This window comes from Megalopta genalis, chromosome 2 (genome assembly GCF_051020955.1).
Source record: "Megalopta genalis isolate 19385.01 chromosome 2, iyMegGena1_principal, whole genome shotgun sequence".
In the NCBI taxonomy this organism is placed as follows: Eukaryota; Metazoa; Arthropoda; class Insecta; order Hymenoptera; family Halictidae; genus Megalopta; species Megalopta genalis.
In genome coordinates this window covers 22139170-22166281 of record NC_135014.1, presented here as the reverse complement: position 1 = coordinate 22166281, position 27112 = coordinate 22139170, and the positions used below count along the sequence as shown (strand labels likewise).

At 37.2% G+C, this 27112-nt stretch overlaps 1 protein-coding gene across 4 annotated transcripts in view; it reads right to left on the bottom strand.

Annotated features, from left to right (window-relative positions):
* jvl (javelin-like) overlaps nucleotides 1–27112 on the bottom strand; it is a 109053-nt gene that overhangs the window by 10147 nt on the left and 71794 nt on the right. For all 4 annotated transcript variants that reach the window (XM_033470568.2, XM_033470569.2, XM_076518734.1 and 1 more), the window contains 2 exons: nucleotides 488–1849; nucleotides 287–385 (listed from right to left, as the gene is read on the bottom strand). In XM_033470568.2, the coding sequence (XP_033326459.1) occupies nucleotides 287–385; nucleotides 488–1774 (1386 nt within the window). In that variant the 5' untranslated portion in view covers nucleotides 1775–1849. The remainder of the gene's footprint in view (nucleotides 1–286; nucleotides 386–487; nucleotides 1850–27112) is intronic.

Below are 27112 nucleotides of genomic sequence, written 5' to 3'. Positions count from 1 at the left end.
CAAAGAGGACTTTGAGGACTTAAAGGATCTTCTTGGGGCCAAAGATTAGTGTATCTGGAGAACCTAGGGGTTCTGTAGGATCTACAGGGTCTTGAGAACCATGAGGACTTTGAAGACTTAGCAAAACTTTCTGGATTTTAAGGATTTCAAGGATCTAGAGGACTTCAAGGACCGGTTGCAGCGGACGAATCCATACAATTCTAAAAAATATGGTATCGCTCAATAAAATTATAACTGAGGCCTCTTTTGTGCACACTTTCCACCTAGCAGCTGAAATCTGAACTACCTGAAAACGTAGGTCGTCGTTCTCTTCGCGCGCCTTGTCCAACCGTTCGGAGAGGGTTTCTGTGCTTTTCTGTACTTCGTCGAGCCTTTTCCGTAAGGCCTGCAATTGAACAGACGGAGATTCCATTAGACACATCTATGCAGACCTATCAGTCCTCCTTCGTCGTCGCAAAAGAAACCGAAGACCGCAGTCCAAGCTCACCTGATTATGGACGGTAGTAGTGATTAAATGCCGCTGCAGCTCAAGAGGGGAGTGTTCGCGGAGAATGGCAGCAATTTTCTTGGAGTCGACGTCCTTGACGTGCGTCACCCTGGTCGGCGAGACAAGAACGGAGTCGAGGGCGCCGAGCCTGGCCCTTCTCTCCTTGACGTTGGCCTCGACGTCGATGTCTCTGAGCTCGTCGTTGCGAGCGGCGACGTCCAGCAGGACATTCTTCTCGATGGTCCTCGTCCTGAATCGGTTCTTGTGAGCCTTGGCGAAGGTCGCCACGGGCGCGAACGCCGAGGACTTGCTCTTAATGTTACTAACGTTGTTGCTCTTCGGCGAGGACAGGACTGGCGCGATAGGTTGCAGCCTCTGAGCTCCCGGAGCGAAGATGTCCGAGGACGCGTCGGTCAGTCCTGCTCTCAGCCTGTCCTCTAAACCGGTCTTCAAGGCTGACAGAGCGGCCAACTCGGACTGCAGCTCTTGCGCCCTTGCGCGACTGGATATCGTCTCGGCCTCGAGTTCAGCGACCTTGTCCAGCAGTTGCTCCTTCTCCCTTCTGAGCGTTACCACCTGGGAGTTCTTCTCCTTGTCCTCCGTGCCGTCGTCAGGAGCTATCGCTGTCCTGTCGGCTCCCAGGAACGTCACCTCCTTCACGGCGTCCAGGATGTCGGTCGAGGTCAGCTCCTCCGACGTCACGCTCTCCAGCCGACCTTGTAGGCACTCGACCTCTTCTCTGAGCCGGATGCCCTTCCGGTGGATCACGTTCAGGAGGTTCCATAGCTCGTCCTCCGCCTCGTCCAGGATGGCTGGCCTAGGACTGTTCGGCCTGGGCGCTATCGCCGTCGAAGCGCTGTCCTTCGAAGACGTCTCCGTGCTGAAGCCGGAATCCTGCACCGTCGCGCTGCAGTTGTTCTTCGTGCCGCCGCTGTGGGAGTTGCTGCGGCTTCTAGGCAACGACGACGAGGACGACTCGCCACCTTCCCTGGGTATCCGCCGACGGACCTTGCCCGGCTCCCATTCGTTCGCTCGTCGCGACGATGGACTCGATAGCGGCAACGGGATGTGCGAATTCGGAGCACATGAGGAGGACATCACGGACGCTCCCGCGGACGCCGTCGCGGCCATCTTGTGCCGGAGGTTCGGGAACGTCTCCATGACGAGGTCCCGGAATTCGAGAAGGGCGCCGACCTCATTCTGCAGCTCCTGCAAGGCCACCAACGACTTGGCCTGCTCGCTTATCAGGTAGTGAAACGGCCCTGGTCGCAGGGGCATACAATCCATGCCACCGCCGCTGCTGCTGGTCACGCCGCTCACGCTACCGATCACACCCTCCGTGGATCCGGCCCCGCTGCCACACTGTTGGCGAAACAGAGGTATGGATTAGAGATACGATAGCAACTTTCTCGTCATTTATTTCAGCTAAACTTTGCATTTGGTTGTGTAAGAAGTGCGCTCGCGGACCAGTGACGCTTAGGTAAAGGCGAGGAAAATTTACACGAATTCAAAGCGGTGGTTCAGATAAATTTTGAGATATGTTCTCGCGGGGCTATTTCTACGCGACTTGGCTTAAATGAAAGCTGGAAGTGTCTACTTTGAGACCAGGTAGATTAGATCGCAATGGAATGACAAGATGGTTTCGAAAAATTAAAAGAAATCGATCTCTGACAGCATCGGGTTTACAAGATTTAAAAGGAAATGTTTAGATAGATTTTAAGACATGTTCCCGCAGAGGTATTTTTATGCGGCTTAGCTTAAATGAAGGCTGGAAGTGTCTACTTTGAGGCCGGGTAGATTAGATTGCAATAGAACGACGAGACAGTTTCGATAAATTAAAATAAATCGACCTCTGACATCGTCGGGTTTACAAGATTTAAAAGGAAAGGTTCAGATAGATTTTAAGACACGTTCCCGTAGAGCTATTTCTATGCAAATTAGCTTAAATGAAAGTTGGAAGTGTCTACTTTAAGATAGGGTGGATTAGACTGAAATTGTATAATAAGTCTGTTCGCGTCGACGACTTCGCGGTACTATATTTTCTTACAAAAAAAGAAACGCGAACGGTCTTATTATACAATCTAATAGTTTTGAATGATTTATTTGGATCCTAATGGTGAGTTTCTGTGCTGGCACTGGGTGTACTGATTCAGATCATCTATCTACATTAGCTATGCATCATGTTTACATCATCTGTTTATAGGGTGGCTCAGGTTTTACTGCGTTAACGGCGTAATTTCAGGAAAATAGAAGCGCAATTTTGCAATCAATTTGCAATCAGGAGTTACATTATGCCTTTAGATAAGACATAAATAATACAAGATTTCGTGCTTACCCTAATGGAATCTGAAAAATTGACTATGAAGAAGGAAATATAAAGAAAGATATTTATTGTAAACATATCGTTTAAGAAATAACAAAGTTAGACTATGGATGTTTGTGCAAAGCTAACTATTTCTAAGTCAATTATAAAAAACAGAAGAAGAATAAAATGTATATCTTTGCATAACAATAAGATTTAATAGGTAATAAGCGCTTATATCCTTATGATGCCTTTAAAAGCTTGTATTTTATCAATCCGTTACAAATGCATTTTTGTCATAAATGCATCACTTTTATGTATACATTATCTGTCTATTGGGTCCGTGTAATTGTGCCAGATACTAATTCCGTTATTTAATGCAATTGATGGAAAATATCAATGCTATGTTTTCTGGATAATGTTTTTTGTAAAAATGCAATATAATAATTGCATTATGTCTTTACATAAACTGATAGTAAAAGGGTGCATATCTATACACGTCACTGCAAACGTTTCTAATTTAATCAATTTTTCGTTTCCAATGTAATACAAATTTCGTGCATCGTTCGCTAAAAACAAGAACTGCATGGACATGTATCCCTAACTTGAATACCTCTAATAAGTTATACATAACACAATTAAATTATTAAATTGTTCTAATATATAGTTTCACTGTGTTGTGCTTCGTCTACTCGTTTTTGTCGTGAATATATAAAATCCGCAGTTTACTCATAATTAATTGCATTGTTTACAATAGTGTTTATCATCGATTAGCATACACATATTATTATGTTTGTTAAAAGTAATATTTGCGCATCGAGTATTTCATATACATATATCTAGTATAACGAAATGACAATAGATGCTGTGACAAAATTCGACGAAATCGAGTTGCACTGCAAGCACAGGATATTCGTAACGCAACGCGCGGATACATGAAGCTGGTGCGCCGCGTCTGGCACGTAATTACTGTGCGAAATAAAGGGTTTTCCGTGGAGTCACTTATCCGTTAATCTAGAAACGGCAGAACACGGGTCGTTTCATCAGTTTTCGCTCTTCTACGAAAGAGAAGTCGAAACAGAGGAATGAAGCGAGCGGCGGAGAAGCATCTGGGACTAATTAATCGCTAGAAAAATCGCTGCCGCTGCGTTTCACATCCATTGCAGCGTGCTCCGAAAGCTGCACTCGATCCGAATACTTTAATCACTTTGCAAAAGAGATTGGGATCTTCGAGAGTTATTAATAACGTAGAGACAGCAGAAGATTTAATGCGAAAATAATAATCGTCTGCATCAATTGCGACTTCGTAAGTGTTCTGACACTTAACAAATGCAGGCAAACGTTGTATTAACACTGCCACAATATATTGAACAATTTTTTCAAGCGAGCTAATATTGGTTGAACAGATAATGTTGAATACACATCTGTATTAATTATTTTAAATATTTACAAATATTTTTGAATTATTACATTCTTTACGAAATAAATCCTGTTTCATGACAGATTATAATATTAAATAATTTATTAGGTATACAAATTAATTTAAAGATTACCTTTTAAATTGTTAATTTATTATTAAGTTATATATGTGTAATTAAATATACATGTAATTATATTATAAAAACTTATATATATGTGTATGCTAATATGTGTATACTTATGTGTATGCTAATCGGTGATAAACACTATTGTAAACAATGCAATTAATTATGAGTAAATTGCGGATTTTATATATTCACGACAAAAACGAGTAGACGAAGCACAACACAGTGAAACTATATATTAGAACAATTTAATAATTTAATTGTGTTATGTATAACTTATTAGATTTTAGCACATAGACATTATATTTGAATGTTCTCTTTCATTGTTTTTTATACAATCTACATACATACAAAATTAAGAATCGAGGAAATAGCCGAAGCTGGATAAAAACAGACTTGACGAGCGAACGGGAAATTGAATCACGCTTGTTCCAACAATAAATATCGAAATCAATCTCCATTTCGGAGTCATCGAACTTATCGAATAGGCGGCTGACACGTCATCAATTCCTCTATCGCGCATTATGCTCGAATTAATAACATTCCACGAACAGCCGCGCGCAATTTCCTTTTCCAATTTATTATTCGCGTCGATAAAAATCCACGAAACCGAAAAATCAACGCGCTTTGAAAAGCCACGAGAGGCCAGCGGAAGCGGTTTATTCCGTCTCGCGAGAGAAACGGACGGATATTAGGTCCTAATAACCTGATTCTCGTCGCTTTATTCTCACCGCGTCTCTACTCGGACACGTTGTTTTTCAGCGTTTCACGCGTGCATTCAATCCTCAGTGAAATTATGTCGAAACTATTAAATCGTGCAGGGATAGACCACATTTGAAAATATCGCGGTGGGAGGGGAGGGGGCGCAACGTCATCTAGGATGAAATAGAACATTTGGCGCTTATTGCATCAAATTACTGTGCCAGACATACTGGCAGAAGTTTTGACACACAGAGAATTCAGTATAATTTTGTTTGAGAGGAATAAAATTCTTAGAAAACAGAAGGAAAGTGTTTGTTTGACAGTGAAGATACATTGAATCGTTTTTCATGAAGATTATTGGAAGATCGATTGATCCTATCGTCTGTAGATAGAAATTAAATATTTCACTAAGTATGAATAAATATCATTTATTGCATCAAATTATTGTGTCAGACATACTAATAGAAGTTCCTACATAAAGAGATCAGTATAATTATTAGAAAACAGGAACTAACGGAGATGCATTAAATCGCATTGAAATAAACGATTGAAACAATCGATTCTATCAAACGGCAAAAAGGAATTAAATATTTCACGAAGTATGAATAAAACACAAACAATATTGTCACTTATTACATCGAATTATTGCATTACACATACTAAACGAACTGTCTACACAAGGAATCGACCATAATTTTGTGTGAGAACGACGGAGAAACGGAAGCAATGTACATATTGATTTTCTGATGAAATTACATTAAATCGTGATCGAATCGCATTCGCGATTGAAACACATTTTCACAATTTTTACAACAGTTCGTACCCGAATAAAGAAATACTCAACGATTCAAATATTCAACAATTTCCATGCGAAGCAGTTTGATGATTTCAATCATTACAATTCAATAATTACAAGTAAATTATAAAGCGACAAATATGGCGGTACGTTTAGTATTAAATAAAACAGAAAAAAGTGTTAATATTTAACAGTAAAGCTACATTGTACCGTATTCGACGAACATCGTAACAAGAACAACGACCGAAAGAATCGATTCTAACGTCTGCGAACACGAAGCAGGCATTTCGCCAAGAATGGTCGTCGAACAATGAAGAATCGGCACTTTCTGCATCAAATTATCGGATCCGACATACTAACAGAACTCGCCGCATAGGAGAACGAAGCACGATATTGTTCGAAACCCAAGGGATCCCAAGATAAACGGAGATAACGCGTGCATTCGCAAGTGAAATTACATTAGATCGTAATTGAATCGTATTCGACGGCGATCATTGCAGCAACGGCGAGCGAAAAAACGTCCTGCGACACTCCGAGCAGAAAGCAGACGTTTCACCGAGAATGGCAACGGTTTCCGTGTCGTTTATTCTTTCGAAAAGCGACGTCGTCGTCGACGACGACGCAGCGCGTGCTGATCGTTTCCGCAGAGGTTGCGCAGCATTGGGATGCGTGGCACGGCTAGTCAACCGATGAAGCAGGAAAGTAAGAGAAAACGAGGCTTTTGTGTCAAAGTGCCTCTTGTAATAATTCCCGTGACGAGTGCGGACCAACCGGAGACGAAGAAACGCGGCGACTCGATCGACTGTAAAAATCGATGGACCGAGAGTCCCTTTCCACCGTGATCTCTCGACGAATATCGTCCGACTTTGCCTCGACGTGTGCCGTTGCAGAGTCATTCTAATCCGTTAACGCTTTCCTCGGACACTTTCTGATCAAAACCACTGAATCATTGCGTAAGTTTCGACGTAATTGGAGCAGGGATAATCGGAGATTACGATACATTTCGAAAAAAGAAACACCCGGAAAAAATTTGGAATTTTAGACACTTTCGTGGGAACTAATTGAACGCGTTTCTTAAGTCAAGCGTGACTTACGATAAAAATGACGAAAATGTTGAAATAGATTCTATTTTGTTGTTTTTATGAAAATAAAACTTTCGGTGCTCGGTAGATTCGGTGTTAAAAGTCTCTGGAAAATAATGGAAATCTTCTGCTCGAGTCTTGTTCGTCGTCGGTGTATGATAAACTGCAATAAAACAGTAAGAAAAAATCGCACGACGTATTTTGAGTGCTCATTCGAAAGAAGAGACCTGAAGCTTTCAGTCAATTGCAGTCTTAATCGTGAAGAAAAATGTTTCAGCTCCGTAGAGGTGTTTGAAACCGAAAATTGTGTAAATTTTGAGATAAAGAAAGTATTTCCATTTTTTTGCCCGCTGTTCCGTACAAAAATTTTATAGATTAAAGACAAGCCAAGTATGTGAAAGTAGAGACTTCAGGCTATAAAACGAGCCTAAATACATGGTCGTACAACTTTTGTTGACGAAGTGACAGCAATTTAAGCAACTTTGTTATTGCATCAAATATCCATAAAAGCATAAACAGCTACAAAACGGTAAGAAAAAATCGTAGGACATAGTTTGAGGGTTTATTGGAAAGAGAAAACTTGAAACTTTCAGTCGATTGCAGTCCTGATCATTAAAAAAATTTTTCAAGCTCCGTGGAGATGTTTGAAATCGAAAATTGCGTAAATTTTGAGATAAAATAACTATCTTCGCTATTTCGTTTGCTATCCTGTACAACAATTTTGTAAATTATGATCAGACTAAGGGTTTGAAAGTAGAGACTTCAGCCTATAAAACAAGCCTAAATACACTATCGTACGATTTTTGTTATCGAAGCGGTAGTAATATCGCGTTCCATCGATCTTTGTTGTTGCATCTCGAATGATACTTTTACTAGTCAGAAACGCATAAACAGTTGCAACCTAATAACGAGTAGTAGAGTATCCTCGGTTTAACTGGGGTTCCGTATCCTGCGTGTACGGCCATTATAAAGTTCAATCTCGGCGGCGATAAAAATCGTCGGAGTAATTGTCCAATTGCAGATTACAAGATGAGCACGCCGGTGAAAATGTCGGGGGAACTTTCACTGAGGTGAAACCCTACATCCAGCGAACACTGAAGGGCTGTGATTAAACTATTACTGCATTACCAGTTCGCAATTATCCTATAATATATACGTTGACTATTCATTAGAGGGTACGACCGTAGAATTGTTTCACGTCGACTGCCCGGGTTCTCGATGGATTGCCAGTGGAAAAAGCTTTATATGTATACCATAACCAGCAATCATGCGGCTAAACATAGCCTTCCGATAGACTTTCGCAAACCATTTCGGTAACACTACCGATCCGAAATCTGCTTCCCATTAATCATCCCGCTGTCAAAGCCACGATGCAGGTGCAGCAGAAGCATGAAAGTTCTTCCGCTATTATTTTCGCTCGAGCGGATATCTCGGCGTTAAACGTATCACAATTTCGATTACACGCGGTCCAAATTGTTCTACCGTCTACTGTTTTAGCAAGAAAATGAAAATTCTAGCAAAATAATAATCGTCATAAAATGTAACACGAAGACCGTGCGTCTTTACGGATTTACGGCATATGGTCAAATGTTTACAACCTCGTTATTTTCACGATTTTATGGAAATCATGTTGCGCGTATGCTCCGGAATATGATTGAAGAAGATGCAAGAAGGAAATTGATATTTTGGAAAATTGTTGAATGGAATAGAGAGTCGGAAATTATTTCGATAGCCTAACTTCTACATCTAGAGTAATTTCTCCAGGAAATGCCAAATTTCGGGTTCCTGTGAATTTCTCTGTGCTAGTCCTACGCCTATGTAATTTAATGCTACGTCGATGCTAAGGGAGACGAATGGGTTGTACGTGACCGATCTCCGTCTAATCGTGGCATGTGGCCTTCGAATTGCCTTCGAATCGTGTCACGTGGCCTCCGAATTGTCTTCGAATCGTGGTAAAAAATTGTAAATAAAAAAGTTAAGACATCGCTTTTATTCTAGAATGATTATGTATTCATATTAACGAGCTGCGAGGCTCGAAGAATCGTGTCTTAGCGCGACTTAGTATTCTCAGATCTGCATGTTTCAATTCCGACTCCAATTCTGGGAGAAATTACTGTATTTTGTAGTAGTCAGAGAAGTAGTAAACTGTCTTCTATTCTCATGATTCTGAGTTACAAAGAGACTGCAGACATTGTGTGTTTACGTCAAAAACTTGCCAGACCTTATATTACCAGACTTTTTCACGTTGTATTTTTCACTGGTATTCGAATTTTAATTTAATTATTAATAAGACGTTAGCGATTAAGACAAAGAGCGGAAACGATTGGGAGCCACTGTCTTATGGTGTGCCTCATAACGATGAAGAATGCAGTAGGACGACAAGGTTGATCGTAGGCAACTGATGTGCAACTTCCGTTTCGATGACATTTCCTCCGACTTTCCATCCAAGACGTCGATTAGCCGCTTTGGAACCTTTTGCAATTAGACGCCGAACGTCTCGTTCGCAGTCTACGTTTCCGAACATGATCACGACATTATTCACAATGATATAATTTTTTATTTTCCTTTTACTTATTCATCTTTTATTTTATTGTTACTTTTAGTATTGTTTTTATTTGTCGTACGCATTGAATAAAACAATATCGCAATATACACAATGTGTTCACATGCTTTACTATAATACGTACTTTTAATTTGTGACTAATATTTATTAAAATATCAAATCTCACACAAATATTAACGATACGTAATGTTTCTTAACTTTTGTCCGTAAGTGTACGTCAACCCACTTTTATTATTTATTTATTTTCTTGTTCTCGATCGAAGGGAACGCGTGCAGTACGTCATTCCAGCGCGAAAGGTTAAGTTAAATACGACACAAAATCATGTGAATAATAAATAGTGAACTGGAAGTCGTCGTAAACGACAAGATTTTTCATTTCGTTAACAACGACAGCGATAAGTTAGACATATTTGTAGCCGATGTTTAAAAATATTGTAAACAAGCCTTCACAAACACACTGATTATATAATTTACATAATTTACTGAGTCTATCATTTAGCGTAAACATAGCGTAAACTTTAGCGTTTTTGTTCTGTTACTGCAAAAATGGGTGTTCAAGCCGTGTATTTAAATAAATGAAATGAAATTAGATTACACTAAATAAAATGAAATGAAATTAGATTACACTAAATAAAATGAAATGAAATTAGATTACACTAAATAAAATGAAATGAAATTAGATTACACTAAATAAAATGAAATGAAATTAGATTACACTAAATAAAATGAAATGAAATTAGATTACACTAAATAAAATGAAATGAAATTAGATTACACTAAATAAAATGAAATGAAATTAGATTACACTAAATAAAATGAAATGAAATGAAATGAAATGAAATTAGATTGCGCTAAATTAAATTGAATGGAAAGACAAGGATTGCAATAACTAAATAAATAAATAGCAACCGCAGGATAAGTATCAGACGTAGAACAATGCGAGGGCCGTTGTTAGATCGCGAGGAGAAACGAAGATGAGTAAAAACAACGGCCGAGCCGTAACTTAAAGAACTCGAGGAACACTCGACCCTGAATGAGATCAACGATCGAGTTCAGTGTCAGATCGCTGGAAAAAGAAAACGGGGTGCGCGCTGGGAGGAGAGACGGATACCGTCTAACCCGTCACGCGCGCCTGGAAATGAGAGTAGTTGCTTAGCTTGCGCTGCAGAAACAAGGATTTCCTGATCCAGGCCGAGCCTTGCACTTTTATGCACCCGACACGGCCACTCGCGAATCCCTCAGCCGATCGATCCGAACAGTATTCAAATATTCGATATCGAAATCATTTTATTTTTCATATCATCGATTTTATTTTTACGCCAGTTTCTATCGTAGTTGGGCAAACAATTAATCAACGACTAACCATAGTCGTCGAAATTAACGATTGAAATATTATTGCTTTAATCAAAAATAAAAAATCAAACGAAAACCATAATATAAATAATATAATATAAAGTCGTAATGTATAAAAAGAATTATAAATCGCTGATTCAAAAAACAAAGATTATTAATTTTGTCCTTTTTAATCGACAATTGACACAAAACGGTGAAGAGATTAAAAGACTTGAAGAATCGAGTTACGTTATTTTCAACCTGTTAGATATATTAAGAAATATCAGCTAGAAACAAATTGAAATAAAAATTGTCTTCGCTAATCACTAGATTGCGAAAGTCTTAATACAAAATAAAAATTATCTCCGTTAATTGCAAAATGCAAGAATTGCATAGGCGATCATTTCTTATTTGATTACTTTCGATAAGTTCACAGTAATACAATAATGTCTACAAATTGTTTAAATGTTTCTGTTATTTTGCATTCGATCTACACATTTTTGTCATAAATCCCTAAAACTCCGCAGTCCACTAATTAAAATAAATTGGAACTACCCAGACATTTATTTCGTTCTCAAATATCATTTCGATAATTCGAAAATCATGCAACAGTATTTTCGAATTATTCAAACCTTTCTCTACCGTTTTCTATTCGATTTACGGATTTCTCTCGCAATCGCAGAAAATCCGCAGTCCGCCGACGAAACTCGGCACTTTCCATCGTCTGAACGGTCGGCAGTCGCAACGTTCCAAACGGGCGGCAAAAATATAAATGTTAACGTGTCGCTGGATGTAAAACGCACTGTCTCGCGTTTCCATCTGCACACAATGCGACCGTTCGAACCGGAGCCGACGTCAAACATAAACACCGTCGTAAACTAAAACGAAACCGCCGCGCGCTCTGTTCGCGACGCGCACACATTCCCGATGGAACAGATAATCCGAAATTAGCATCCCGACAGTGTACGTTGCATAATCCCACGAGAATCTCCGCGGAACGATTTCTGCGTAAATCCCGTCTAATCGATCCAATTAAAGAAATAATCGTTCGAACGTTGTTTCTCGAACTGTTTGCAATCTGCGAGTGTCGTGCTACTTTTGCGTAACTGCATCCCTTGGACTTTGATCTTTTGCGAATTATAGTCATTTGTCAATCAATCCTTCGCAGGATAATAATACACAAGCCGCATAATGTAACTCGTTTCTTGTTAGTCAAAAAATTAAATTTTACAAAGTCATTCGATTATATTATAATTCAATCACGCGTTGCACTTCGTCATTCAGACCGCCATCCAATTCAGTTACGATGCAATTGAGGCAAAATTACAAAATACTAGGTAATTGTATTACATTAATTATGAATTACGGTGTAAATGAATTAAAATTAAGATTGAATTGAAATTACGAAATTGAATAAAAATCGATGTAATCGATGTAATTGAATTAAAATTGATGTATTTTATGTAATTGAATTAAAATTAACGTAACTGATGTAATTGGATTAAAATTAAGAGAATTTAAAAATAATGCTTAATAGATAATTAAAAAATAAATGATTAGGTAATAAGAGAAGAGAATACGCTGGAAAGACAAAAAACGAGTATGCGAAAGAAAAACGTAAGAATATATCTATGTTCTATTATGTTCAATCTACTACAATTTTCAACTGATTAAAACTATTTATAAACGAACCAAGTGCCCGCATAGCCTTTGTATCGTTACAATTAGGATTGCAATTTACTAGTTATTAGACTGCGGATTTTATGCTCACATGACAAAAATGAATACGGTTGAATACAATACGTTAAATGCAAGACGAAAATTTAATAATGCTGCTCGATTATTTTCAGCCGATTAAAAATGTTAAGAACGAAAATAAATTTGTATTTAATTTCTGTATGTTGCAATCAAGGTAGAGAATGTCTATTTTTCATAAAGATCAGCAGTCTAATAAACTTTTCGCCTGATTTCTCTCTGACAGCCACATATAAAATATTGCATTGTGCATTCATTTGTTTATGTAGTATCACCTGACTTTTTAAGACGAGTCAGACCTAAAGATTTTATAAATGAGTTGGACAGAAAGTTGCAGTGATTGCAAGCAACTACGTAAATTTGTCGGACAGCGTTCGTTAGGTATCATTGTCCCTTAATTGCCAATGTTTGCGCTCACAATGACGGAAGAATCATCGTACTTTCACTGTGGCTCGGCAGACTTTGCCGGCTACATCGCGGAGCCAATAATAAATTGCAACACGCCTCATTCATGTAGCATCGACAAAAAAGCATTGTAGACAATATAAATGGTCAGTGATTCGGCACGCGAGCCTCTCCTCTCTGAACAGAACAGAACAGAACGAATGAGCGCCGCTGCGAAACCTCGGAAGTCATGATTTATATCGGATGTATTTTTACAGTGCATTCCCGTTCTTCTATATACCGTAACTCTTTTGCGGCGAGAGAAGCATTAGAAAATCGTTCTACTGCACGGAGTAGAAAGCTCGGGCGGTTTTTCCAATTTTTAACCTCGGTGGAATACGAGCGTCGACCAGAGTTGGGCGAAATTTTTTATTCGCGTGACGGATAAGAAAACGAGGATCAACGAATCAAATTTGATTCGGTATTGTCGAATAAATATTGGATCGAATAAGATCTTATTCGAACAAGAACCGACGCGTTCGACAATGAAATCGTCGCGTATCAATTATTAATTTCGTTTGAATATTTTTAATTGTACGTAGAGCGCGGATTTTATACATTTGTGATGGAATTGAAGGATATTTTTACATTATTTTCAGGTTATTACGATTATTAACTGTGTATAGATATAATTGTATAATAAATATAACTGTATAATGAATAAAAAAATGTGTTAAAAAAGAAAATTTCTATCACATATCACAATTAGTTATAACTAGATAACTCTTTATGCATACTAAAAATATTTTAAGTCAATTGTAGAAACAAAAATAAAATAAAATCGTGTTTTCGCTTATAATAATCCTAATTAATTGGAAATAGTGTAACAATGTTCTTAAATTGTTCCAATATCTTCAAGATTTTTATATTTCACTCTCACCAGTTTGTCATGAATACAAAAAGATCCGCAGTCTAATTATGAATGACCAAAACAGAATATCCGTTAATGACAAAAAAAAACTGTTACGAATAACTGGAATAAATTTATCATATTAAATTTGTTATATTAAAATTAATTTATTATATTAAAATTGTATCAATAATAATTATGGGCAACGAACCAAATTTTCGGTTAATTGTAATTGTTATTTGCAACTGAAAATTGCAATCCTTTAGTCGTGTGATTTCTTAACAAGTTCATTGTCGTTTCGCGATTAATAACTTCCGAGTCTAATAATTACTGACATTTTTCCAAAACAAAAAAACATTGTCACATAACTGTTATATCGGGTTCTCGATCGACAGAGTTCATAACGGTGAAGGAAGCGACACTGTTTGCCGAGAGATCGGCATGAATCATCGCTCGCCGGCAACACGGTGGGATCCGTTTCCTCAACTGGGACGGATTATGCTTTCAGGTGAATTACGACACGGTTTAAATGCCGCAACCAGGTGACCGTGCTGAGAAAAGTCAAACGTTGCGCGATCACTGAAATCCGGTTGGTCATTTCGTTGCCGCTTTTTCCCAGGGAGTTCAAGAAACCTCAAAACACTTCATAGATCCTGTCTCGTTTCGTCACATGTTCCGCCGGCAATCGTACTTTTACATCTTTTGTTCGGGTTTTAGCTTGTTCTTCGGTTCGATACGAAACACGTGCATCTTGGCTATCTTGCCCCTCCAATGAGATCATGTTACTATGTTGTTAAATAGAAATATATGTATAACAACGAAATAAAATTGGTGCAACCGATCATTTTGGACACACAAAACCAATTATACAATCTATGACGACTAAAAAGATGCATAACATCCGATAAAATGAATACAACTGGTTATTCTAAACCGACAAAAATTGGTTACACAATTTATAATAAATGAGAGTGCTTAACAATCAACAAGATTAATACAACTGGTCATTATGAATTGACGAATCTATTTACACAATCAATAATTCGCAAAAGTGCATAAAAAAACAAGAACATCAATGAAACTTGTAACATTGAATTCACAAAACTAATTACTAAATCGTGGATCTTTGTGCAAAATGAAAACTGTTCAAGTTAAGTTTGTGAAACATAAATCAGATAAAAATGTCTTTCCTCCGTTAATAATCGTAAGAAGTTGAAGATAATGTAACAATATCCGTAAATTTTTCTACCATCATTTTGTATTTAATCCATCCATTGTTGCATTAAATGCATAAAATCCGTAGTTCATTAATTATATAGTCTATAATGACCAAGAAAATGAATGTAATTGGTAACTCAGTACTGGTAAAACTAATTACACAATGTATAATGACTAAAAATGCAATGCTACTACCTAAATTAGAACGACTGGTTATTCTGGACTGACAAAACCAATTACACTGTCTATAGTAGCTAAAAATGCATTACAACCAACAAATTTGTTGCAACTGGTTATTCTGAACTGACAAAACTGATTACGTTGTCTATAATGATAGGCATAATAGCCAACAAAATTATTACAAGTGGTCATTCTAGATTGACAAATATATAAGCAACAAAATCAATAGAACTGATCACTCAGGATTCAGAGAACTACTTACACAATCTTTAATAAATAAAAGTACATAACAACCAACAAGATCAATACACCTGGACAGACAAAAATAATTCCATATAAATACAGTAAATTCTCCCGAATTTTCTTTCAGCTTATAAACGGAAATGGAAAATTTTGGAAGAGGAGATAGATTAATCGAGCATTTATAATTGTTGACAATCGGTAACTATAAAAATCAGCCACGAGACTCGAATAATCGTATCTCCTCTTTCCAAATTGTCCATTTTTGTTTACAAGTTGAAGAAAAATTAGGGAGAATTTATTGTACTCTGGACAGACAAAAATAATTCCACATAATTACACGCAAAAATAATTAGACCTGTAACGATTGAAAACGCACAGCGGTCAATAAAATCGATGCAACAGGCCACCGTGCGCCGACAAATCGTCGTAAATCGCGACATGCAAGTCCACGAGCGGGTCAGTATAAATGCAATCCGACACACTGTTGACTCAGCAGGCGCAAGCTGGTCGCGTTCGGACGCAGCTGGACCGATGCAATTGGTTCCACGTCCGCGGCTTCCGCCAGGTAAACGATACGCTGATTCGCACCCGGGAAAGACGGTGCTCGCGCGGATCCGTCCGCGGCACGAGCTGCGCAGGAGATGGCCTCGTGTCCCAAGGACATTGGTTGATGCATCAAGGTTCTCGTCCGGTACGAATGTGTACCTGTTGTGTCGCGTCGCGTCCCGGTGAACGGTGCCAGACACGCAAACACGTACGATCCATCGCGGATCGTTCGTTCCGATCCGGCGAGCTCCCTTTCCGAGTCGAACGGCGGCCGATTCCGAGCCCTTTACGGGCCCGAAGTGACCGACAACTCGCTTTTTTAATGAGATTTTCCACGGTGGCGGAGCTCGTAAAACCGAATCTAATGATACCCGGTTTTTGATGCAGGCGGCGTACAGTTTTTGAGATATTTACCGTTAAGGTTGTTAGTAGCAAAACCAGATAGCAGAGTTGAGCAAAATGATTGTCTGAATAAAACTTTCGAGTGACGAATAAAATGTATTTTTATTCGACAAGTATGGAATAAATAATTTCAATCGACGAGGATTTATCCGACGGATATTTATTTCATTCGAAGCGTCGAATAAAATTTGCATCTTTTATCTGTGTTTTTATTGGATGGCTTCGAATAAATCTTCGCATAACTTTTGCAAATCTCGAATAAACGCGTCGCCGAGCGTCGAGCTTCGAACATCAAAGACTCGGCGATCAAAGGCGTGCAATGTGAGCAGATGGAGAATCAAACATTATTGACAATTTTAACTTTTACATTTGAATAGGAATAATATTTATAATTGTGGAGAATGTGCTGATGAGAGAGAGAGAGAGAGAGAGAGAGAGAGAGAGAAAACGAGTCCAAACATTACATAATACGGTCTATCTTTAATAATATTACAATGCAATAGTCTGCAATACTAGTTAAAAAATTTTGTAATAAATTGTAACATTTATAAGACTTAGGTGGCGCGAGGCGGCCGAGCCAATCAGCGGATTTGGGCGGAGCCACTCAGCTGATCTCGCCTCTCATTGGTCATTGTTTTTCGTTAATAACTCTTAAAGAAAGCCGCGGATTGCATTCTCGCTAAGGAAAAAGTTACTTCAAATCATCTCAGGAGCCCCTCATTTCCCGCTTGTACAATAACTTTGAGACACCCTGTAGACATGACACACCCTGTATTTCTACTAATCGACACAGACCGCGGAGTGTCCTCTCCTGTCAATATCGCTGCGAGATTCCCATTCAGCCGCCAAGAAGTATCATTAACCGGATAAGATTTGAATGCCAGCAGAGGAAACGTTCCTACGCGCGCGACCATAGTCCTGTGCCTACACGCGCCACACGTCAAGTTCACGGCCCTTCGAAGGAAATTATCAGTCAGACCATCTACAGTCGACAATATGTGGGTGCCAGCATGACGAATCAAGAGAGAAAGGCCGAGTTAAAGTTCATGCAGGGATTGCCTCGATGAACTTGTTTCGAAGCAGGCTTTCGAGTACACGCCTACAATACCGTCGCCTAAATGGGTCGCCATCTTAAACAGTCTACCCTCATTATTCAACTCTGTTTATAGTAACTTGAACACGTAAAAACAAATTGTATAGGGTTTGGAACGTTTTCACAAAAGTACAACCGAGTAGGCACTGGATCATTTATAATTTCATTTATCAAATTTGTTCGACATAGTTTTTAATACTCTTTTTTTATGGATCATAAACATGTGAACATTTAAACTGTTTGTCAAAAGTAAGTAACAAATGAGTAACAAATGAACCCGAGCCCTGTCGTTCAAGTGTTGACTCTCCTATGATACACTATAGTACACTATAATACACTATAATGCACTAAAATATACTATAATACACTGTAATAGACTATAGTACACTATAATATATTATAATGTATATAATACATTGCAATACACTGTAGTACACATTAATGCAATAGAATACCCTATAATACACTATGATGCGCTATAGTACAATGTTTTTAAACTTGTTGTACGAAAGGATATAATAATTAATATAAAAATACAAAAAAAAAATGTATTGTAATGTATACTCAATATTAATAGAACGTTTATTATAACAATTTACTAGAAGAGTCCAAGCCACTGATTAAAGAGTGTAATTTGTTCTCTGAAAGTTGTTACAATCTTCACACTAAATTTTTATTTATAAAGTACATAAAACAAATCAGTGAATTATTAGACTGCTGACTTTTATGCAAAATAAGATTTGTCTGAAATAATGGTAAGAGATAATTTCAATAAGTTGTATATAATATAGTAATATTATAAGTTGTATATAAATTAATTTTAAATAAAAGATAATTAATTTAAAATATATAAGTTTTTAAAGAATCAAAGGTATTCGATTTCAACGATCGATCCTCCACAGTTCAATAACGCGAATGCAACAGTAATGAAGGAAATTATAAACAAATAAAGCCGCGATTGACTATTAATTTCAGATAAAAAAGTAAAAGTATCGAACGCGAAGCACGAAGTCGCCAGAGAAATGTTAAGGTCGATGGGACATTGACGCAGAAACATTCATCCTTTTGTATTCCTTTCGTGACGAACGATAATTACCCGGCTCAGCTTGCATTCGAAATGATCTCATTATCTCAGAACGAATCTCCTTGAAAGGGTTCACAGCGTTACTAATAAATGCGCATACGATCGTGCGCGGGTTTTTCGCGTTAAGCAAACACGGCGAATCGTCGTCGTTCGCTTTGTCTGCGATCAGATTGATCGATTCGACGAGTGATTCACGAGCGTTGGTATCCCGCGTTACTGGTATGTAGACAGTAGGAAATGATTACGATAAGAAGATTCTAATTAGGGGACGCTGAGAGTATATCCCCTGTATGCGGGTCAAGGTGTCTGTGACTCACGACCTAAGAAACTGATACTGCCAGAAGAGCTGCGAAAATTTCACTAAACTTTCCCATGCCAGTGATTCCCATGGGCTTATCAGCGTCGTCCCATAAATCGTTTACACTCATGCATGTTTTATGAACTCCATCCCGGAGAGCTGGTTGGTGTCAGTGAAAGACAAATTTCTTACCGCGATCTCGGCGAAATCCTCGGAAATAACTATACGTGTCAAACATCTGTTCCATTATTAGCATGAATTATTTTCAGTTACTCAATTATTTTTAGTTATTAAATTATTTCTAGTTATTACATTATTCCAGTTATTAAAGTATTTCTAGTTATTTGAAAAAAGATGAATTTAATTTGCAGGAAGGTGAATTTAATTTGAAAAAAGTGGGCGAATTTCATTTGCATAAGGGTGAATTTAATTCGTGAGAGGATGAATTTAATCTGCGAGAGGATGAATTTAATCTGCAAAATGACGTGATTAATTTACGAAAGGATGAGTTTAATTTGCAAAAAGATAAATCTAATTTGCGAAAGGATTAATTTAATTCGCAAAAGGATGATTACGATGCGCAAAAGGATTAATCAGATTTGTATAATGACGAATACGTTCCGCAGAACGATCAATTAGGAGTGTGAAATCTGTATCAACGAGCGAGTGCTGTGAGTTCGCAGATTTCGGTCTATCCACGTCTACGATTCGTAAGGCAGTGGGCCGCGGGCATTTAATTAGACGGTTGCATTAATCACACCCACGCGCCAGGCAGAGTCTCGGCCGCTGTCCACATCGATAACCGGGAATTGCCCGTTTTCCAATTACGCCACGACACTCGGTATAATAAGCTTAAGCAGATCGAGACAAATACCGTCCATTAAGTTATTTCGCCTCGAAGCTCTTGACCTTCGACATTCAATGGAATGCTCTCGCCGAGGGAGGACGATGATCCTGAAACGCGCAGACCTTGACCCGAGCCGGTCGACTTCGCACGGGGTCCGTTTCGTCGCACTTCTGATAAAACTGGGGAAGACGAATCTTCGCGACAGCGAGATCGTCGATCGAAAGTCGCGTAGACGCGTCGGAGCGTGAGTCGTGGGGCATGATCGCTGTGGGACTTCCCACGCGGATTGCAGAGAACAACGGAGAAAAAATCGTGCTGCAACTTTGTCGAGCGTGTTGCAAATATTTTTTTTACGAGGATATTTTGAAACGAACGGCGAAGAAACATTGTTGAAGCGAATCGGTGAACTTTGCAAAATTATCTGAATTAGTAAATAAATCTGTCGAGACAGACTGAACTGTGTTGCTGCAGATTTTTTATTTTTTGTAACTGTATAAAATCGTTTTAAAGAAAATGAATTTAGTTGCATGAAAGTAGAAGTATCGCACTTTAAAATCAGCTTAGGCACAGTATCGTACGACTTTTTGTCACGGAATTATGTCAATTTGAAGATTCAGAAACAATCTTGAGCACTTAAAATTTAGTGAAACAATAAAACACATGTTCCTCATATTTTCTTTTTATTTAATATTAAAAATTGTTAAATATGTAGTATGTTTTAGTATTTACCTTAAGATAAATTATTTAAAATCGTATATGCATTGAGAAAAAATTAAAAAGTATTTATAAAAGTAAAGTTAATTTTCTTATCTTTTGTATAATAAAAATGTATTAATGTCAGAAATAAGAGAGCTGGGATTTTTTATGTAGTAAGGTAATTATAAATGTTAGTAATTATAATTATTTATGTATACATATACAGTGTAATTTTCAATATTAAAAATTTAAGGGATAATCTTTCGACTTATTTTTATAATTAAAAAATAAGTTGTTCTCAATATTGGAATTTGATACAAAATTTAATTTATTTAAGAATTTAATAATTAGGATCGTTTTATAAAAATTAAAAATAATTAATATAATTTATTATAAAAAGAAATAATTAATAATACTAAACATAATATGTATGATTTTAAAACATTTTACCTAAATACTGTACGATAATTTGAAGACATCCAAAAACTTTTCTCGCAGAAATAGAATTCAATTCACAGAGACTTGCAAGAAGCGATTCGGTTCCAAAATGGTACAAGCCACAGCCTGCAATCAATCATCCCCGCTCACTTTCTTCCGATTACGTAACCTCGAGCGCAAGAAGACAACGTGCATCGATTTCTATCGAAAGTATAGAAAACTCTGATTTTACTGACCCGAAAGAGCCCGGATTCTTCGATATTTCTTTGAATATCATCTTACCTGTCGGAAACTCGACTCGGCACGAATAGAAAGTCTGCCGATCGAAGAAACCGACTGTTCACCGACGGATCGGATTTACGGGATGCATAGAAAGTGTTATTTATGACAAATATATACGATGTCAATATCTAAAACGCTTTGATCATAAGCGGGGATAGGAAGACTAATCGAAACAGCGCGGCGTCAAGGTCCGCCGGAAACACGGTATCAATCGTCATTATTTTCCTTCCGTTCGATTCGCTTTGATCAATAATCGTGTTCGTCCGATTCGGCGCCACTACTTCATCTATCGCGATCCGAGAATGCCGTTGGCAAACGTTTCCATTTGCTCGAACTGCTCTAAGGAGTGGCCATCGAATGCAGTCGCAGCTGGAGTTGCAGTGTGAAAAGCTAATTTATCTGTATTGTTAAACCTAAACTGGTGTAACGATTAACTACAAAATTGGCTCATACATTGGAGTCATAATACAGCCCACATAATCTGAAGAATTAGATCAATGTAAAAACATGAAGGAACTAATAATGTAGATTATTTAAAGCAAATTAAATAAATTTATAGTAAAATTTTAATTTATACACATATTTATAATGAATTTTAGAATTATAGAAATTAAAAATACACCCTAAATAATCTGAAGAATTAGGTCAATGTGATCTAAACGATCAAACATGAATGAACTAATAATGTAGATTATTTACAGCAAATTAAATTTATAATAGAATTTTAATTTATATACAAATTTATAACGAATTTTAGAATTATGGAAATTAAGAATTTGCTTAAAATTGAAAATGTTCTAGAAATTAAAAATTTGCTAACAATTAAAAATTGTCTAGAAATGGAAATTTAAGAATTGAATATTTAGAACGCGAAATTAAAAATTAAAAGTTCTCTAAAAATGGAAAATGTTTTAAAAATTAAAAATGTTTTATAAATTTAATATTTAGAGCGTGAATTCCACGTTGGTCGCGGTCGGAAGGTTAATACTTCGAGAGTTTGTCTTTTCCACCTCGAATCAAACACGGAACCATTACTCTAATGACACATGTGCTTAATAAACGGTCTTCCTAATTGACGCGCGAGGGGTCGAGAAACATCAACGACAGGAGAAACAGGACCGCGGGACTAACTTTCCACTTTACTTCGCGCTGTCTTGGTACGGTCCACTGATCTTACACGAGATCCACGAAAAATCGTTGAAAAGAACGAAACTGCGGAGCGTCTGCTGGAAACTAGAGCGAAACAGATCGATTCTGGTTCTCCAGACCAGCAACTGATAATTCCTGTCAGGCAAAATGAATCGAGACGACCCTGCTCCACGATTAGCCGATAGTGGCAACTTTCTCTTAATATCTTCCAATGTAATTTCAATTTAGAGCGATATGCTTCAGGATAGCGCACACTTGTCGAGTTCCGAGCGGATTTCAGTTTCGATTAAAACGCAGTGAACACGATTAATCATTCGTTCGTTTCCTCTTTCCACATTAATTACGCTTTGCTCGGAAGCGAAGGCCGGTCTCAAATGAATCGACTTGACCCTTTGCTCTAAAATCTCACGGCTACGTTAATTAGCAGATTTTCAACATTTTGAAAATAGGACAAAGAGAATTTTTAGTGACGTAACAGTCGTTTATTTTAACAATAATGGAACGGAATTAAATGTACGAAGAACAATTACACGTCGGATTTTATGCTGTTGTTGTACAAACAAGAAACTAGATTGACCTTTTGAGCTCGATTGTCTCCTCTCAGGGGAAAAAACAAAAGTGCTGATAATTATGGTAGTTTTGAAATTAAATATTTTTGTTTCATAATATCGCTGTCAGTACAATATTACATACAATTCTATCTAAGCGGTTTAATTATTTCCAACTTTCTATCAGAGTGCAGAGTGCGAAAGGTTAAAAGGATGATTTGATTGATGGTAAACAGTTTTTGCCACAGATCTTTGAATATCGATGATAGGGAGAGGAAACTTTAGGTTCCTTCCCGCTTTCTCATGCAGCAGTGTCTGAAAAAAGTAGCTTAGACTAGTGAAAGCAGGGCATCGATTTGCTCTTTAGAATAAGTGAGTTCGAAGATTATTTTTTTGTCTACATTCTTTGCGGATTGATGATAATTTTATTGATAATATTTGTTGTGAAAAAGATTATTTATAGGAGAAGTTAATATTATATGTACTATTAACATTATTCTAATATTACATGTACTATTAACATTATACTAATGTTATATGTTATATATATTATGAATATTAGACGGATATTATATATTATACATACTATTAATATTATACTAATATTATATAATAGTATATAATAATTTAGTAATAATATAGTAATATTATTATATATACTATAATATTATACTAATATTATATATTATGCATACTAGTAATATTATACTAATATTATACATTATGTATGCTATAATATGTACATTATCTACACATGTTCTGTGATAAAGGACCCGTTTTATTTTCCATAATAGCGGATCTTCTGCTCCAAAAACGGCACGATAAGTATTATGATACTATTCTGAGTGCAGTAGTTTCCTAATCATGCATTCGAATCTGACTACGAGCACTTAACGGATGTAATTTATTCTTCTGAGAGCTATTTTGCACGATGTAATTGGCAGCCTCCTGCATAACTTCCTCGTTTTCTTTTATAAACGTGTTTCCGTTGAAGATAATCAACTTTTTCGACACCAAAAAGAAGCTCGACCACTAAAAACGATGCTTGGCGCTCGTACGTTTCCTACCAGGAAAAGAATGGCCAGCATCACAGTGTTTTTAAAGCTAAAAGAAGTTCATTTACAGGGTCTTGAATTAGCAGGTGGAAGTTTTGTAAAATTCTCGGGACACGCAATGTGTTAACAAAGGTTTTATTAATCTGGATAAAATTGAAATAAAAGAAATGGGAAAAGTAGAAATTTAAGTGCTAGTTTGTAGGATTGCAACAGGTGGAAATTATAATGGATTTCCCTGTAACGAATTAGTAATTCGTTCTAGAACCTCGTTCGTTACAGCATCCATTTGTTGTTGATTATTATTTATTATATTATAATCAATAAATATATTTATTATATATTTTTATTTCATATTATGTTTATTCCATTTTGTGTTAAATCATTGTCTGTATATTTGTGGTAATAAATGAAATATATGTATAATAAATGTAATAAATAAATTTATTTATTATAATCTATATGTATATATTAGGGAATATTATTATTGCACAATTATTACTGCATACAATGATTTCACACAAAATAGGACGAACTTAATATGCAATAAAGAAGTATAATCAATAAATTTAGTTATTGTAATACAATAAATAAATTTTATGTATTGTATTTAAATCTTATATATTTAGCATATGTGTTAATTTATACAAAATTATAAAGAAGAGGAAGGAGAGGTATCATCAGTTCTACTTTTATCGGAAATTCGCAGCCTTCATCTCTCGCCAGCTCGCTATATCCGTGATCTACAGCGATCGCGAAGGATCGAGGCGATCACCGTCGAAAAATGAAGATCGAAGGCGAATCAGCAACCGGCGATCGTGAAACTCGAATCTCGATGATTCGGTGACCCGATTGGCCAGTCCCCGAGGGTTTACATAATACGCTCGACCGTGTCCTGTTATGGAATCTATCGATCACTGCATCGATATAAGGAGATACGAGGACCAGTTGTCATCTCGTCTCTGATCCTGTCCCTGTTCTGACCATGGACCCGTTATTTAACCATGAACCCGATTCACAACCCCCTTACATAAGATTAATACGAACATCGTCGACCAGCATCATTTCGGGCGCTTCGATCCTATCTATCGATCCTTCCCGTGGATCCTTTCCTTAGTCGCGCGTTTTCTGCGAAACACGGTTCGCTGCGAACACACCGTGACATCTGCGCTTTGTTAGTACCACCCTCGGTAAAAAAAAAGTATTCGAGCACCCTCTGAAACGTAATAACTTCTTTCAAGCTCGACTGAATGACTTGAACTTTTTCTAAATATTAAAAGAACTAGTTCACTGTACGGTGACTGAAATAATTGTTTTCAATTTTGCTATCACTTGGAACGACAAAAAAGATTTAAGAAGCTCTCGTTTCTTAATTTTTTTCTTGTCTGAACGTCGAACGAAAATTTGAAAAGTGCGTTTTGCAGATCTCGAAAAAATCATATTTTTCAGCATGAATGTGTAATAAATACACCGCTAATTTTTATGCAAAATAAAATTTGTTTGCATTAATTGCTAGATACTAGAGCTACACAGACATTTATTTTTGTTTGTGACAATTTTAATGAATTCAAGATACAACAGCATTTGAAAATTCTTTAAATAATTTTACCGTTTTCCAGTTGATCTATTTTTGCCATAAATGCATAAAAACTGCAGTCGAGTAATACGTAGACTTGAGCACAATTAAAACTGCATTAATAAAATCGACATTCTTAACATTAGATTTACGAAGCAGTAAAAGTAGCTGTTTTATATCAGTTTATAAAAGTAACAATAAGACATATGTTCTAATTTTTAACGACTGTCATTGCAATTTTTGCCACAGGCAACATATAACATTGAGTAAACAACTCATAAATGCATTTTTACAATCTGAATAATCGTAAATTGAAAAATTCGTGAAAATAATTCAATAAATTGAAAAATTTTGACAGGTTCCGCAAAACCTAGTGTTAAACACTGTTAATCTGTCTATTATTTTAGTAAGAAGGAGTGGTATTAGAATTTACGTGACAACTCGAAGTTTAGAAGTGTCGTCCACGGTTAATCGCCTAATCGCGCGTTTTCAGGAGCAAACCGGCTTTCGTCACTTCCAGCTATAATGGAAAAAGAGTATGCCCGGTCACGAATTCGCGTCTTCTAATTATCGAAGAGCACGAACGAAGCTTCTGGGTGCAGTCGGCAGGACGTAAAAAGCCACACCTAAACGAGTACACGTCGCTGGCCCACAAACGCTCGGCCTCTAATTATTAATCGCGGTTTGCCTTGCAGTTACCTAATTTATCGTCGGATACCGCGTACCGGAAACCTGTGCGCTGTTCGCATGCTTTCATTCCGCTATGGATCATTTTCTACGGCCAGTGGTACAGGTCACTTAAAGCTTAATTGACCTCGATTATCCAGTAAAAACGAGCTTTCTTTTTGCTGCTAGTAAAACTCTAGAAAATCATTAATTTCTGAGTAACGATGATAAAAGTGTGCTGAATGGAACAACTCTGTTTGCTAGTGTGCGAATAATATAACATATTGAACAAATCCTTCGTACTGTGATTTCTTTCACGACTGCGTTAATTAGTATATCTTTTCTAATATCCTTGAATAATTTCTTAACATTTCGCAGTAATTCCTTAATATATGTTAATAATTCCTTAACATTCGTTAATATTTTTTAACAATTCCATAATATTTCTTAATAGCTTTTTAATATTCTTTAATAATTCCTTAATAATTACTCAATATTCTTTAATATTTCTTCATAATTCCTTAATATTCTTTAATACTTCCTTAATAATTACCAAATATGCTTTAATATTTCTTAACCAGTTACATACACACTTTGATATTCTTGATTAAATTATATGTTTTACAAAAATGTCGTATTTAGGCAAAACATGAAGATAATCGATTACACTGCACGAAGAATGGGGAGAAATTTTAACGTAAACAATTGCACGTATTTTTTCCACTTCAATTTCTTGCAATCCTGACAGCGAATTTTGATTTCGCTGAAAGATCGGCAGCAATGGAGAACTACCCCACGAAGGCCGGGCGTTTCCTAAGCTAATAATCGCGTACGAAAACGTCGACGCGACGCATCCGTTACGTAAACACGGTGCTGTCATAGAGAAATGCATAGCGAGCGGAAATGTTCCTTCCCACGTGCCACGATCGAGACTCTG